We start from the raw sequence: 14547 nt of genomic DNA on the forward strand, positions 1-14547 counted from the left end.
AAAATAAGTTACTATGTATGTTCAAGGAAGGTAGGTCGGTGCGATTCGCCGTGAAGCCTAGTACTTGACAGCGGATTGTTGTACATCCTCTTCCTTCATCTCTGCTTCCTCCTACTTTCCCTCCTTTCTACAAAACTGTCGTCTCATCCTTTTCAAACATCCATTCACAATAAAAATTTCAGTGAGATGTTTCCTAAGCTTCTTGTTTTGAGTAAAACTAAAGCCTGGGATGGTAAATACACAACTAGTACACAATACGCGGAAGTTACTCGCAACGAGTAAGAAATAAGGGGAAGTGAGTCACTATGGCAGTCTCCACCAGAGTAATTCTCCAGCGAAAAAGTAATATCAGCTTGCTCTACTTCATATTAGGAGGTAAAATATGTGAAAAGGTGGAAAAAATTGCTGTTTTTTGAGATTCCAACGAGTATTTATTTATCAAATGTGAAAAAGTTCAACCGCTTTGTGGTTGATTTAATTTTAAAAATTACAAAAACGCCAGTCTTATTATTTCACGAGGTGTAAACACTTAAATTATAATGTAGGGGCATCTTATAATCGAATTATTAAAAGCTGTTGGAGATAAGTATAAATATTTTACAGTTTCTATATGAAATATGTCTGGAAGGAATACATTATTTTTTTATAAAACATTTAATTTTCTTAAGTATTATTTTATTAAGAAACATGTCTTTGTTTAGATTATATTTTATTAAAATATGCATTTTAATTATTTCATAAGCATTTAAAAACGTCACTCCCAAGGAAGGTTATATGTCCACACAGTTATTTTGAGCCGTTGTTATTAAGGCCTCGTTACAAAATTGCCCAAACTCACTACTTTAAGTGCCTATAATTCCTTGATTAGTAAACCAAGACAAATTTGCTATAGATTTTGTCTTCAGAGAACGTTTTTCAAAAGTCTATGACTTGGGAATAAAAAACCTTATCGTACAAAAATGTTAAAATTTTACGCGCTGAAAGAATGGTTTCAAGTTACACAGCCATTGATCGCAGTCAAGAGAAATGAAGAAAGTTTATAAATTACAGTTTTTAATAATGTTCTTCACAATGACGCCTTCCAAATTTTGGAATACTCTGCCTGCTTAACAACATTAGACAGAGATCGAGTAAGACCTACTACCTTCAACTATGATGGCTGTCTTCTCTATTAGTGCTTAGTCTCATTGTTCACTACAAAATGTAGATGTAAGGAACATGATTCATAATACTATTTTAATCTTTACTAATAACATACTTTTGTCAATATTGTGAAAAGTTAGTTACTCGAAGTAAAATAATAAACAAGATGGTACTGTTTTATCAGTACAAATGTATTATTTTATTCAATACCAATATGATTTATGTATTTATTCTATGACAGTAAAACCAATATCAGCATCTCGGATATAAACAATCATTTACTTCTCTCTCTCTCTCTGCCCGTTAGATTAGATCCTTATTTTAGAGTAACCTAACAATTTAGAGTTGGTTTCATAAGTGATTAAATTTACTGGGCATTATATGATCTTATACAACGAAAATAATCATCATTAGTGATTTTTTTAGTGTGAAAATATTATTCTACACTGTAAACTAAGAGTAAAGCTACGACTCTCTAAACGGGAGGTCACGGATTCGATTCCCGTGAAGGTCTTTAAAAACCTGCAATAGGTTTAGACTTTTTCTCCTTAAACACGTTTGCTTCAATCTATAAAAAAAAACATCGCCATAGAAAACCTCTCTTAAAAAGGGTACACACAAGGAAAGATACTTTAGTGACTGTATTACATAGCAGATGATAAAGTCCTCGTATATACATTTTCCCCACAATACACTGTAGCTGCAGAAAGGAAAGGGCGGATCTGGTTCGCACAATAACGGAGGTTAAAGAACAGCGTTTTATAGCCAGACGGAAGTTCCCGCGCTTTTATAAAGTGGAAGATACTGCAGTACGGAATTGCCATACATTGTTGTAATGTAGCGTAACGTCGTAGATACGCTACAGCTTCTTCTTCTCAGGCTGATTAAGTCGGTTGTTCACAAGTGCTGAGAAATATACGCTTTGTGCATTATTATGTTACGATAGTCTTTTATCTCAATAAATATGTTTAATACTTATATCAGTCTAAGGACAGAAAATTAATCGTTTATAATAAAATTAGGGGTCAAGCTTAATGTTTATTTTATCTAAAATACTACCATTTTATACGGCAACCATATGGAAACCTTACAAGTTATCAAAACGTAGGAACGACAATAATTGTAATTGCATAAGATTCTAAAGCTCTTTTCTGATTTCCTTCACGATGCCTGATAGCCAAGATATAAAACCATTCATTCAATTGCCTTCAAAAGTATAACAAATCCATAGAAGTATAAAAGTTGTTTTAAATTGCTTGTAATTAAAATACACGATTTATGTTTATATACGTCAAGGTGAACTTTTGCACAAATGCAAATGCTTGAATTTTTTCGGCTGAGATTTCCTAAAGATCTTTTCCAATTGTACCAAGTTTAATTTGAATAAACTAAAAATTACGGCAGCTATGGTGTTCACAATCACACATGATATTCGATATGGACTCTGAAAAGCGAAAATGCAACACAATTCCACAAAATTCTGTCATGAAATTCATTGTAAATAAAATTACTATGATTCAATAACAGCCTTTAATTTATTACTAAACAACATAAAACGAGTCTGTGATTTTCATTTTCTTTGTTGGTATAATGTCTCGTGAAAACTTTGTTGGTTTGAAAATCTTTGATAACGGAAAATTGTATTTATTAATTTAATTTAATATCCAATGAACGAATTTGTGTGTAAATGAATTTATCTCATTACATATCTACTAGAATTAGCAACTCTGCATTAGTGAGAATTGGAATACATATTCTATACTGCCCTGGGTTATAATATCCAATATCTACATGCAGATATATAAATAATTTACTATACATTACATTTTTACGAGCTAGGGTTAGCAGTAGTTAATGGGAAAGATCCAGTGAGTGTATTTCAATCACTAACATATCCGAAATGTATATTCACTCTTAATTAATTTCTGTATAGAAACTAACATTTTTAATTTCCGAGTTTTTATATCCCAGTTTCAAAAGTTTTCATGTTGAAATATCCCAAAATGATTATAAGCGCTAGTGACAAGTCTATAACGTATTGTTTATTTGAATTTTAGTTTCTCTGAAATTTGATATTGCATCGTCACATAAAAATGAGGAATAGCCAATATAAGGAAGTGCCAGACATGTTATTACTTTTACAACTCAACTACGTCAGAAGAAGTGAACATTTTTTAGTAAAAAGATACAACAGTAATTGGAAATACTATACTTCTTTTTAATATTTGTTTTGCCTATGTAAGGTTCTAGGATAATGCAATCATAAAGCAGGATAATTGAATACGTATTATAATTTGACTTTAACATTTTATTTTCTTATAAATTATTTCAAGCCTAATCGTATCTTCTCCTAAACTATCTTTGTATGCAGATTCAGTACATGTTTATGTCGCTACACATTTAAAGTCATATTCATCTTCAATGTAAAGTGTCAGTTGAAAATATACAACGTAAAGAAAATTATAAAGCATACTTACAAACTTGGTAGTTCCAGAGCTGTTGTAAAGTAGAAGTAACTGCTGTTCGAAACTACAACGAACAATGGTACTTACTCTTCAGTTGCAACAAAGCTGGCTGCTTTTGGCTTTTGAGATCCGTGTCCGGAAATAAAAAGTTATGTTCCGATAGTGGATACTGTGTACACACATAATTGGTTGAACGTAGTGAACCGTACTTCACGTCCAGTCGTCTGTAAACGTGCAGAGACCGTATTCTCTCCCATTCCCGCTAATTTTGAAACAAACTTTTCTCTGTTGGCGCAGCGTTTAGCGAAGCATTTCCCTCCAGCTGGTGAACGAAATCCAATCCCTATCCGTACGTATAGATGTATCGAAGGGGTTGACCTTGAGAGATTAAACATTGAGAGTCGTGATTTTCGTCTGTCACAAAGTAATTCTCTGGTTACATTGGTATAATAGATAATTGATTAAGCAACGAGAAAACGCAGAATAAACAAATTAGTATACAGATAGTATTCTATTATGAAAGTTAATTAAATAGAGGGTTTCAGAACTTTTGTCGGGTATTTTAGGGGATCGTTCCTGTGGTTATAGTAAACCCATTTTAAGATATAGCTGGAGTTTTTAATTTTTGGCAAACTGTCTTATGTATACGTTTTTATTAAAACACATTTTTCTTCAAAACCTTTAACACCCAATATTATGTTAACGTCATATTTTATTTTAATTTAATGTTAACGTCAATAATGTCTATTAAAAAAGTTATAATGACAATTTTGCATGAGTCTACTTCAAGATAGTGGACATTTAATATGTGTGAATAAAAATACCTCAAAGCACAAGCATTGTGCAAATAATTTGCAATAATAACTTTAATTATCCAATTTTATTAGATGTACAATGACATATTATTTATATAAAACTAGTGGGTAATACTTAAATATTACAACTATAGTAAATGTGAAACGGGTTCTTTGACTCGAGTCAGTTCTCGGCACAACTAAAATTATTTAGGTTATAAAACATGTATTAACTATAACATTTAGGCTCGTGACAGTATGCATGTTGAAAAAGGAATGAATGTGTATTTAAAACCCATTTGCACGTATTAATTTTCTTACAAAATACATCGAATTGTCATCGATTATTATTAAATTTCGTACCTTATGTCAAATGACCCGCCGCGATACCACAGGTAATGCCGACAATGGTTTTCTTGTTAGTGGTCCACTTTCGGTTGTTCCGATGTGACGTGTTGTTTTTGCTCTGTTATCTGGTTAGTGACAGTGCCTAGGTTCATTTTCTTCTGTCTGGACTTCAAGCAGTTGGCGGGTATGGTAACAGTTTTGTCTTGGCAGTCTATTGCCACACGTTGTAGGTTTTAAGAATATGTTCATGTATTCAGTTTTTACACCTGATGAAGTGGGTACATTTCAATCCTCGAATTGTAGTGTTATATATTTTGTAACATAATGGTGGCAAATATCCGAAATCCTTTTATCCTCTCAATACACTCATCGTCAATAACATATTTTAAACAAAGAACTGTTTACTTAACCTAGAAATAACCATACAATAATAAAGAGCCTAGAGTCAAAAATTAGTCACAATACAACTCTGACTAAGAAGTCATTAATCATAACCAGGGGCGTGTTCGGGAAGGACACTGGATTGATCCCCAAACATTTTAAGAAAAATAATACAATACTGTACTATATGGAATATTAATGTATACTGTTTCATTAAATTATAAACTCCATGAAACTTCGTTCAGTTGTAGAAATAAAATAATATCATTGATTTATGAGTGATAAATTAGCATTAGGTTTTATTAATCAAACCCTCAAATCGGAAAGATGAAACCTAAAATAGTTCCAATCAGTTGAGAGGTTCGGCGATCGATTTGACGCATATAATGGAAGCTACCGCAGTAATACATTATTTTATACTTGGTTTAAAATCTACTATTCGTCGCCATATATTGATTTGTAGTTGCTTAACCCTGTACATCAACTTTTCATCATCTGTTAAACCCTGAAGAAGGGTATAGATTCTGACGCTCGGATCGTAGTACACTTGTAAAATCCTGCTTGTAATACAATGATACGAGTATGTCCGAAATCCTGACATTTAGTGAAAGGCAAAATCTGGATACATCACTATAAAAGTCAAATTGTGCCAAGGATCATTATTACGTCTTGTCTAGTACGGTTGGCCTTTTAACGTCGAACCGTCTAAACCGTACGAGTTATAAGTTACACAAAAATGTCTTAAAACAAAACAAATTTGAAATTTGTACTTCTGCGAATAAGGCAATTCAAGATTATGTCTGATATTAACTTAGGAAAATTCTTCAAACATCCAGAAGAGTGGATTTCAAGATGGTTCCCCATTGTCACCATAACTCTTAAAAGTTGCGTACTCGTCTACAGACACGTTATACTAAACGCCATTATTACTTTTTCACCGTTAGACTTTTATGTGGCAACCAGGCTTAACGCTAAATCTATGTAACCTCATTCCTTGTTATCTTCACAAATATCGCAGAAATAAGCAGACGTAAAATTAGACACCACTTAAACCTGGCATCATCCACTGCCTACTAGACTAATATATATGTCGCACATTAAGTTTAAGAGCGTTAAGGAAGATGTAATACAGCTATAAACAGATTCGGTAGTATTCTCAGAGAGAGCTACTCTCCATGTGATAGTATGGATGCTAGTTACAATATGTATGCTCGCTTGGGGTTTGCACAATTTGGCAATGTATCGTGGTTGTCTGTCACATGTATCTCGTCTGATGATGGCTCACAAGTTAGCTCTTAATAGAAGCAACAAGTTTTATTCAAAATCTAATTCAAATCTAAAACAAGTTTTACGACTATGATGACACAGAATATTTACTATCGGAAAAATAAGAAATCATTTAGTTTTTGAATGCAAGACAAGTCTGTTTATTTTTCGTATTTTTTAACGGAACATCGGCAGTCATGTTATGATAATAGGTACATGTTTAAAATTGTCCTAAGTAAAAACAATTTTAATTTGTAGTTAAAAAATATTGACTTCAGAAACGGACTTGCTAAAAGAGGCAGATGCTATGAGACGGGCGCTTGGCATTAGGTGTAAAAACCATTTTGTCTCATATTTTCCTAATGTTCATTAATACTATTATAATGGATGAGGTCGATGTACCTCATATTTAATGAAATAAGAGATTTTGCCATTGGTGAAATCATCTCTTATTAAACTATTTTCAACATCATAATGTTCATTATTAATCTAACCAGACATACAAAAATTAGGCACTCTGATTTTTAAGTGTCTTTTATTTACAAGGTTGTGGAACGATTTTGGAGTTGGTAAACATGGTTTTTAATGGTAAATTTTAATATCTTTCATATAACTTTCTTAATTTTTCCACGTGAATTTTCAGACATTTAAACAAATATAGGCAATGTTTTAATCAGACCCAAATAAAAAGTATTTAAAACATGCACATCGTACATGAGTTATAGTTTCAGAGAGTTAGACTTTTTTTCATTTATGACTTGGGAAATTAATTTTTTAAGAATACTAAATTAATTATTTTCTTAATAAATTATCACGTCATTCCCTCAAGCTACTCTAGTTATATAACTCATGTACATACAGCATGTAAAGATTTTAAATTTTTTATAATCAGCCTCTTTTAGTTGGACTAAATTACAAAATGCCTAAATTTACAAATTTAAATGCCTGTTACTTCATGTGATAAGTTCTACTTTTCTGCATTCAGAGGAAAATATTAATCAGCCATGAATTTCGAATAACAAATGTATTTTAAATCCAAAATCAATGCACCAACTTAATTTCTTCGGTCGTATAGGAAGAACAACGATACGTCATGTCTCGTTTAATTAAACCACGTAGGGTCACTTTCTTATCTTCCCAAATTCAGTCAGAGACGGCTTGCAACAAATGCTTCCATTGTTGCATCTCTGCCAGCATTTGCATGGGCAATGTCAAGTACTTGATTAACACGCCCACTGATGCTGGTTTGCCCCCCTCCGTCATCCCACACCGTTGACTCATCTCTTCTTATATCATTAATATCGACTAACCAGAATCCAGAATTACCACTTCTTCCCACAGCTTGAATGTGACCTGGATATCAAAACCATTATCGGCCCTAATAGCCTATTTATTGCGACATATTGACTCTGAAGATTAATTATGAACTGAATATTAAAACAAAAGACTTAAAGATTTAATACGCGCGATAAGACTTACGAGCCGGCATTGAAATGACCTTGAGTTTTCTTCAATAATAACAATGTTAAACCTCATTAAATTTTACGCCCATATCGCCCTTGACCGTAGCTTTATGGCCGTGTCTTATTAAAAATACGTAATAATTGTGCATTGAAACGTTATTTTTTTTGTACAATGAAACTTTTGAATATTTAAACGATGAAGTGCAAAAAAGTGTTATTTCTTCATCTCAATAATCTATAAGTACAGAAATATCGAAACATACTAAAAAAAGCTTTAGATTAAGTAAAATTGTATAATTAATTGATACATCTTCCACAGTTCTACGAGGTGTACAAGTGCATGAGGTTTATCATTGTTGTTATGGCACTACAACTAACACACCACCAGCCGACTCTTAAAATTTAATGATTTTTTAAAGCATTTAATGTTAATTTACAATAATGCCTTAACATCAGATTGAATTTCTTTCACGCTTTCTTCGATGAATATTAATAGTAATATGCGTCGCGTATAAAAAACGGATTTACAATTTTTTTATGCTTAGGTTACTTTTTTTACTATTCAAGAGAAGACATTTATTTTACTCGTAGTTTGTTGTTAGCGGCTTCTACTAGGCAGTGAAAAGGTCCTCGCGTATATCTGTGTGTGTGTTTTATTATGTTATTGCTATTTCCAGTACACTATTACCTAATATTAAACACTGATCATTTTTATAAACAATAAAAAACGATAATAATTGTTGAATAAAACCTGAACCATATTTTTTTTTATTGTCTGTATAACGCTAATTGTAAAATATATAATGAATAGTGTTACTGTATTATTTTAAACAATGTTTATATTTTAGTTCTAAAAAGTGTCCTTAGAAAGGAAATGCGTAGAACATTCTGATTGGAATGAATAATCCTTGTAGGTTTATAACGCCTCATTTGTGGAAATGAGATCTGTAACTACGAATCAGTACTGCGCAAAAGACGCCTTAACTTGTTTAATATAAAGGTACATAATTTTTTCATACCTGGAATCTTGAGTATCTAGAGCAATTGGATTGCATTTCTAAAAATATATCCACTCTTAATCATAAAATCGTATCAACTCTTTTCTTGGTAATATGTAGTGTGGAGACATATGAATCAAGGTAGACTCAGCTAGGATGGTACATCTGAATGGGTTATTGCTATATAAAGGATTAAATTCGTCTTTCCTTTGAATCTATGTGACTGATTCAACAAAATAACACTTTTTCTGCGAAATAAAGTATTTTAATTTTATGGATATTTTTATTAAGAGCAGACGAAATTGGTTGATTCGGAAATTTATTACGGATAATTTGTGCTTTTTTCAGGGGGAGATTGATATTTATAATTCCAGGTAGAAGCATCACGCGATGACTGCCGAAGTCGAAGAACAGTGGTCCTCGGAACTAACTTGTTTATTTTACGAGGATCGGCAGTAAAAGATTACGACTGTAGGGGGAAGCGACGGGGGCGCACCTGGCGAGTGTTTCGTGTACTTGCCGGTGTACTGTAGCATCCTGTCCGCCAGCTCTTCTCTAATCGTCAGTAGTGTGGCGTTTGTGCGCGCGGTAACATCGGTGTTAGGCTCGTGCGCGGCTTAATATTGGTGACGATATTTACGTAGACATCACAGAGTTGAAGTTATTTAACATTGGCAGTCTTTGTAACATTGTATTGCTACTTTAATGTAAAATTTTATAATTTTCAATTTTATGATAATTTTATACAAAAAAAGTGTTAAAATATTTTGTTTAAGTTGTGAGACATTTTTAAAATAAATAATCTGACATGAATTTATTACTTTGCTTGGTAAAGAAATATGGTAGTCATAGTGTCTGATGTTGAAAAATAAATCCGGTGTCAAGGTATATGATTTTATTTTATAAGCTCGCACATTATATTAAAACCAACCGAGAAAGGTTCTCGTAAATACTGAATTGGATGTAAACCGACCTTGGTTGCGGTATAAACTAGCGGTGACCTTGGTGATGTGCTGAGAGTGTAATGTGTTCAGTGTTGATGCTGATAGGGCTGATGTGGGCCCAGGGGACCCTCGCCCAGAACCTCGCCTCAGGATCGCCTCTCAAAGTCGCCCAGTGTAGGGCTAAGTGCATCCATACTGTGAGTACTGCAATAGTTGATATCCTGTGTATAATAACTTGTTACAAAATAACAAACCTTCTGTTTCAGAATATGTAGAAACACGATATCACCATGTAGAATAATTAACATTTTTACCGAAAAAAGAATATCTCATAAAAACGCTTCTTACATGTTTTGTCGTCATGCACCCGGAATTGAAGTTATTATTGGGAAAGAGGCTGAGGAGACCGCCTCAGGACGACGGCCAAATTGAAGTTGTATCGCATTATTGGCTTCATAGCCGTATTGGAAGCTGGGGCTAACTTTTCAGAAATCACCGAATCGTTGAAAAACATTAAGGCAATACATTTGAGTTAATTCTTTCACTACTTTAAAAATTCGCACCTTACCGGATAAAATATTTAGATATTTTATTTATTAGTATAACTTATTTAGGATTTTAGTACTTATTTCTCTCATGGCTTATATGTATTTATTTATTGGATCTTAAAATACCACTTGTAAGATTTTAAACAACTTTTACAATATTCCTGACAATGTACGTTGCCATCAGCATCATGAATTTAAACGCGGAAACTATTCAAAAGCCAAAAATTAAAAAAAAGTAATCGTACTAATACGGGAAGAAGTACAGCCCAAATACAGGAAGAATGAAGATTTCAATTTTTTTCTCGGAAATAAAATTTAAATTCCCTTAACGTTTGTGATCAAGCAACTTGGAATAAACGTACTCTGTTTGGTACTATCTTGAGAATATTTCGTTTGTCTACAGTGGGAAAAAAACATGACGGCTGTATTTAAATATTTGAGTGTGAACGAAATCAAGTTTAAACAATCAAGGCTTACCAAGATATCTGAGAGGCCGAATAAAAGCGTCTTAAAAACGCACTCAAACATCAGCTGAAGACACCCTTCTTACATGTCTGTACACTTACCCTGCACTTATCTATATTTGAAAATTGTGCCACTAAATGGAACACTAACTTTGTTATACTATATAATAAACAATAATCAATTTAATTTAAAAAAATACTAAACTGAAATAGTTTCCAGCTGTAGTATACTACAGCGTTAATATACTCCTTTCATTTAAATGATCTGGAAATCAGAAGAGACATTTTGAAATGTATCCTACATAAATATGAGCGGGGAAAATTTAAAAATGTGTCTTGTATCCCACAATAATATCAGAGATGGATATCGGAATTGTATCTAACACGAATATCAAAGCAGGACACTCGGAATTTTATCCCACAACAAATTATAGATGAGAATATTTGGAAATATATCCAACAAAAATATCGGAGGAGAATGTTCAAAAATGTATCCCGCAAGAATAAAAAAAAATATTTGGATACGACTGAATCCCACAAAACATCGGTGGAGATCTTTTGCGTTGTATCCTACATAATATTGGAGTAGGATATTTGAAAATATATCCTACAAAGACTAATTAGAACGAGTAAATTTAATATCACAGTTGGATATTATCTGCATTATGAAAAGATGTCAGAGCTATTGTAATTTTCCTCCATTGTAATGGATAACAGTAGTGCATGAGAAGTCGACTAGACACTAATTACTATTCTCAATATTCAAAACACAATACTAGTCTGGCATCAGTTAGATTATTAGTATATAACTAAATTGCCTTAATAATGAATGAAACCATTTTTTAACGGTTTTGCCCGACATAAGTCTTAATGAGGTAATATTTGGATGTCCAATATACATATTTGGGATCATAAAATATATGGAGCCAAAATTGATACATCATATGAGTCAATGTAAATCGGTTTAGTTCGTTTAGTTACTAACATAAATGGTTTAACAGGCTGCTTATTTTTAAAGAGTTATCAAATTGAGATTAACACTCTTAAATGTGTACGATCTCGTAAATAGCAATTGAAACCGACATAAGTTTGAACCCGATTAAGACTGAACAATGCTATGACGTTTTAGATGAAGTAAGGACGCTAGGACTCTAGAAGTGAAATAAATTAAGTATGCTGCTATATCATTGAAGTAACTCTTACAATACAGCCTACTCAATTATTGTGTCAACGGGAATATTACTGGGCTGTCAACCGCATTTAAGCCTCATTTTGTTTTCATAATTTTCCTTTCCTGCAGTAATTTTGAAGGATGATTCTGTTTTTGTAGATCAAACGCCAACAAGACAAATGATTGAACATTAATATATCACGTAATTATTTAAGAGCTAAATTCAACCTACTTCGCTCATTTATTTGATTTTCAAAAGTTATTGTGCCAGAATAAAAGAGAAGTTTATCCATGTTTATATTGAAGAAACGTTTCTAAAAAGTTGAAACTTTTGGTTCTTGGAATTCCTTTTAAAATCAAGAAGGCACCAGTAAATATACTAACAGTAAATTAGTAATAACTTTAGTAAATAGTTCTTGACTCAGTCAAATAGTATAAAAATGTTCGAAGAAAAAAGGATTTTGTGGAAAACAATTTAAATCTAACGATTAAAATTGTGTAATTTCTTGATGGTAAAGCGTAAACATTTGCTAATTTAACTACCTATGAATTGCATTTTGTTGTGTTATGTAAAGTTCTTTGATAAACCCGCTAAACGTTATACATTCTCAATTTTGATTTTTGAATAAATTTAAAATAATGTAATAATGTGGCATAATGTATGACGGTATTTAACTTAAAAGCTGATAAAAGTTTAATTTAACATAAAATATTTAACACATTATTTTAGTTCAATAATACACAAAAAATGTACTAACTATTTAACTGAATAAGAATTAAAATAACCATATAAATCAATCAATTTACTGTGAATCTTGATTTTATCATGTGCAATTCATATTGCAACCTTGCAGTCGGATTGCATTACCAGAATATGTCGAAGGTTTTTACATCCTTTGGTCATCAACCTTTATTCATTTATTAAATGAATATCCAGTAAAGCATATAACTTGATATATTAATAATGTATTTATTGAACTGGATATTAATTTAATTCGAGATTCTAGTAATTTCTTTGTTATAATTGTTTTTTTAAACTCATCCCATGATAATAAAAACAACTCTTTATATGGATTTCGTTTTTAAATAACAATTTAAACTTTCTTACTCACTGTAATTACAATACTTCAATTCGTAAAAAATGCATCCCATGACGTCAATTTAACCATGTAAAATGTTAATTAAAAAAATTAACCCTTAACCAAAAGTTTTTTTGCAATTCCCAGACTTACAACACCAAATGAATGTTCTTCCTGTATTTTAAATACATATAATTTTATTTATAAGCGTATTTTATTGTATAATCGTTAGAACTAACTCAAACATTATTAACTCAAACCAGGTCTCACGGGCGACCCCCCCCCCCCGTGCTTCGGTGTCACCGAATTTAGTGGTAGACAGAAGCTTTATAGTGAATTATGTAAACGAATATGCATTTTAAGTGGATATCTAATTCATATTACTTAATACCGAATATATAGATCAATATTTTAAAAATTAAAACGCATTTCCGAGCTCTTTAATACGCGTAAGGATTTATAAACTTTCTTATGAAATAGTTACACGACAATAAATGAATAACTCCAATATAATGCATCTGTCTTAGGTGAACAAGAGGCCTGTACGCCACTAATAACGTAGTCAGGAAAAAAATGTGGGGGGGTCCAACCAACTGATATTTAACCGTAGTGGACAGAGAGTAAGGCCCTATTTTGATTCTTAAAAGTTCTTGACCCGTTTATTAGCTGAGAACGATCTTTCAGCAGTACATGGCAATAATGCTGAATTATTTAAATAATAATAATAATTACTAAAAAGTAATTGAAAAAAATGAAAATTTGGGGTGGGGTCCGGACCCCTTGGACCCCTTCGCTGGCTACGTCCTTGTAACAGCAGTAATACAGTCTGCTATGTACAGCCATTAAGCATCTTACACCCAAACAAGTATTGTTATATTGTCATCTGGTGATCCCCTTGCTAAAGCATATACACAATGGTATATTATCTATTGCACAAACTGAATTTTATTGGCCAATGGTCACGAAATATTGGAGTAATTTTACAAAGTAATTTTAAACACTCAGTATATGATAGTTGTATTTTGTTTGAACAAAAACACCCAAACTGGAAGTTATTGAATAATTTAGAATGGAAGCTATCAGAAATCGTCTGGAGGAATCTGAAATCCAGGCCAATCGAAATTCCTTAAACCAATGGGACTCGGTTTAAGAGAAGACTTAGGCTTATGGGCCGATAACTGAAATAACTAAGAGGCTCCAAGATTCATTAAGCTTCGTTCGATATAAAATACATCTTTTAGTGTAAAATAGTCCTTTTACGAATGTGAACTATGATCGTATTTTATGCAAACTGTGGTCCACATTACTTTTAATAGATGCTTAAACTTAAATCTGTAATAAAAAATATAAGAATGATTGATGCCTCATGTTAAAATATAAAAATTATCGATCCTCAAGGTATACATATAGCAATGATTGATCCTGAATCTTCCAAATTTAAGGAGGATATATCCCGCTACTTTGAAATACAAGGTATATTGAT

The 14547-nt window shown here is 32.2% G+C and overlaps 1 protein-coding gene across 1 annotated transcript in view; it reads left to right on the top strand.

Annotated features, from left to right (window-relative positions):
- Positions 1-9408: 9408 nt before the first annotated feature.
- LOC124356975 overlaps positions 9409-14547 on the top strand; it is a 114698-nt gene continuing 109559 nt past the window's right edge. The window contains exon 1 of the mRNA XM_046808320.1: positions 9409-9999. Within this exon, the coding sequence (XP_046664276.1) occupies positions 9883-9999 (117 nt within the window). The 5' untranslated portion in view covers positions 9409-9882. The remainder of the gene's footprint in view (positions 10000-14547) is intronic.

The sequence above is a fragment of the Homalodisca vitripennis genome, chromosome 3 (assembly GCF_021130785.1).
Source record: "Homalodisca vitripennis isolate AUS2020 chromosome 3, UT_GWSS_2.1, whole genome shotgun sequence".
NCBI classification, from domain to species: domain Eukaryota; kingdom Metazoa; phylum Arthropoda; class Insecta; order Hemiptera; family Cicadellidae; genus Homalodisca; species Homalodisca vitripennis.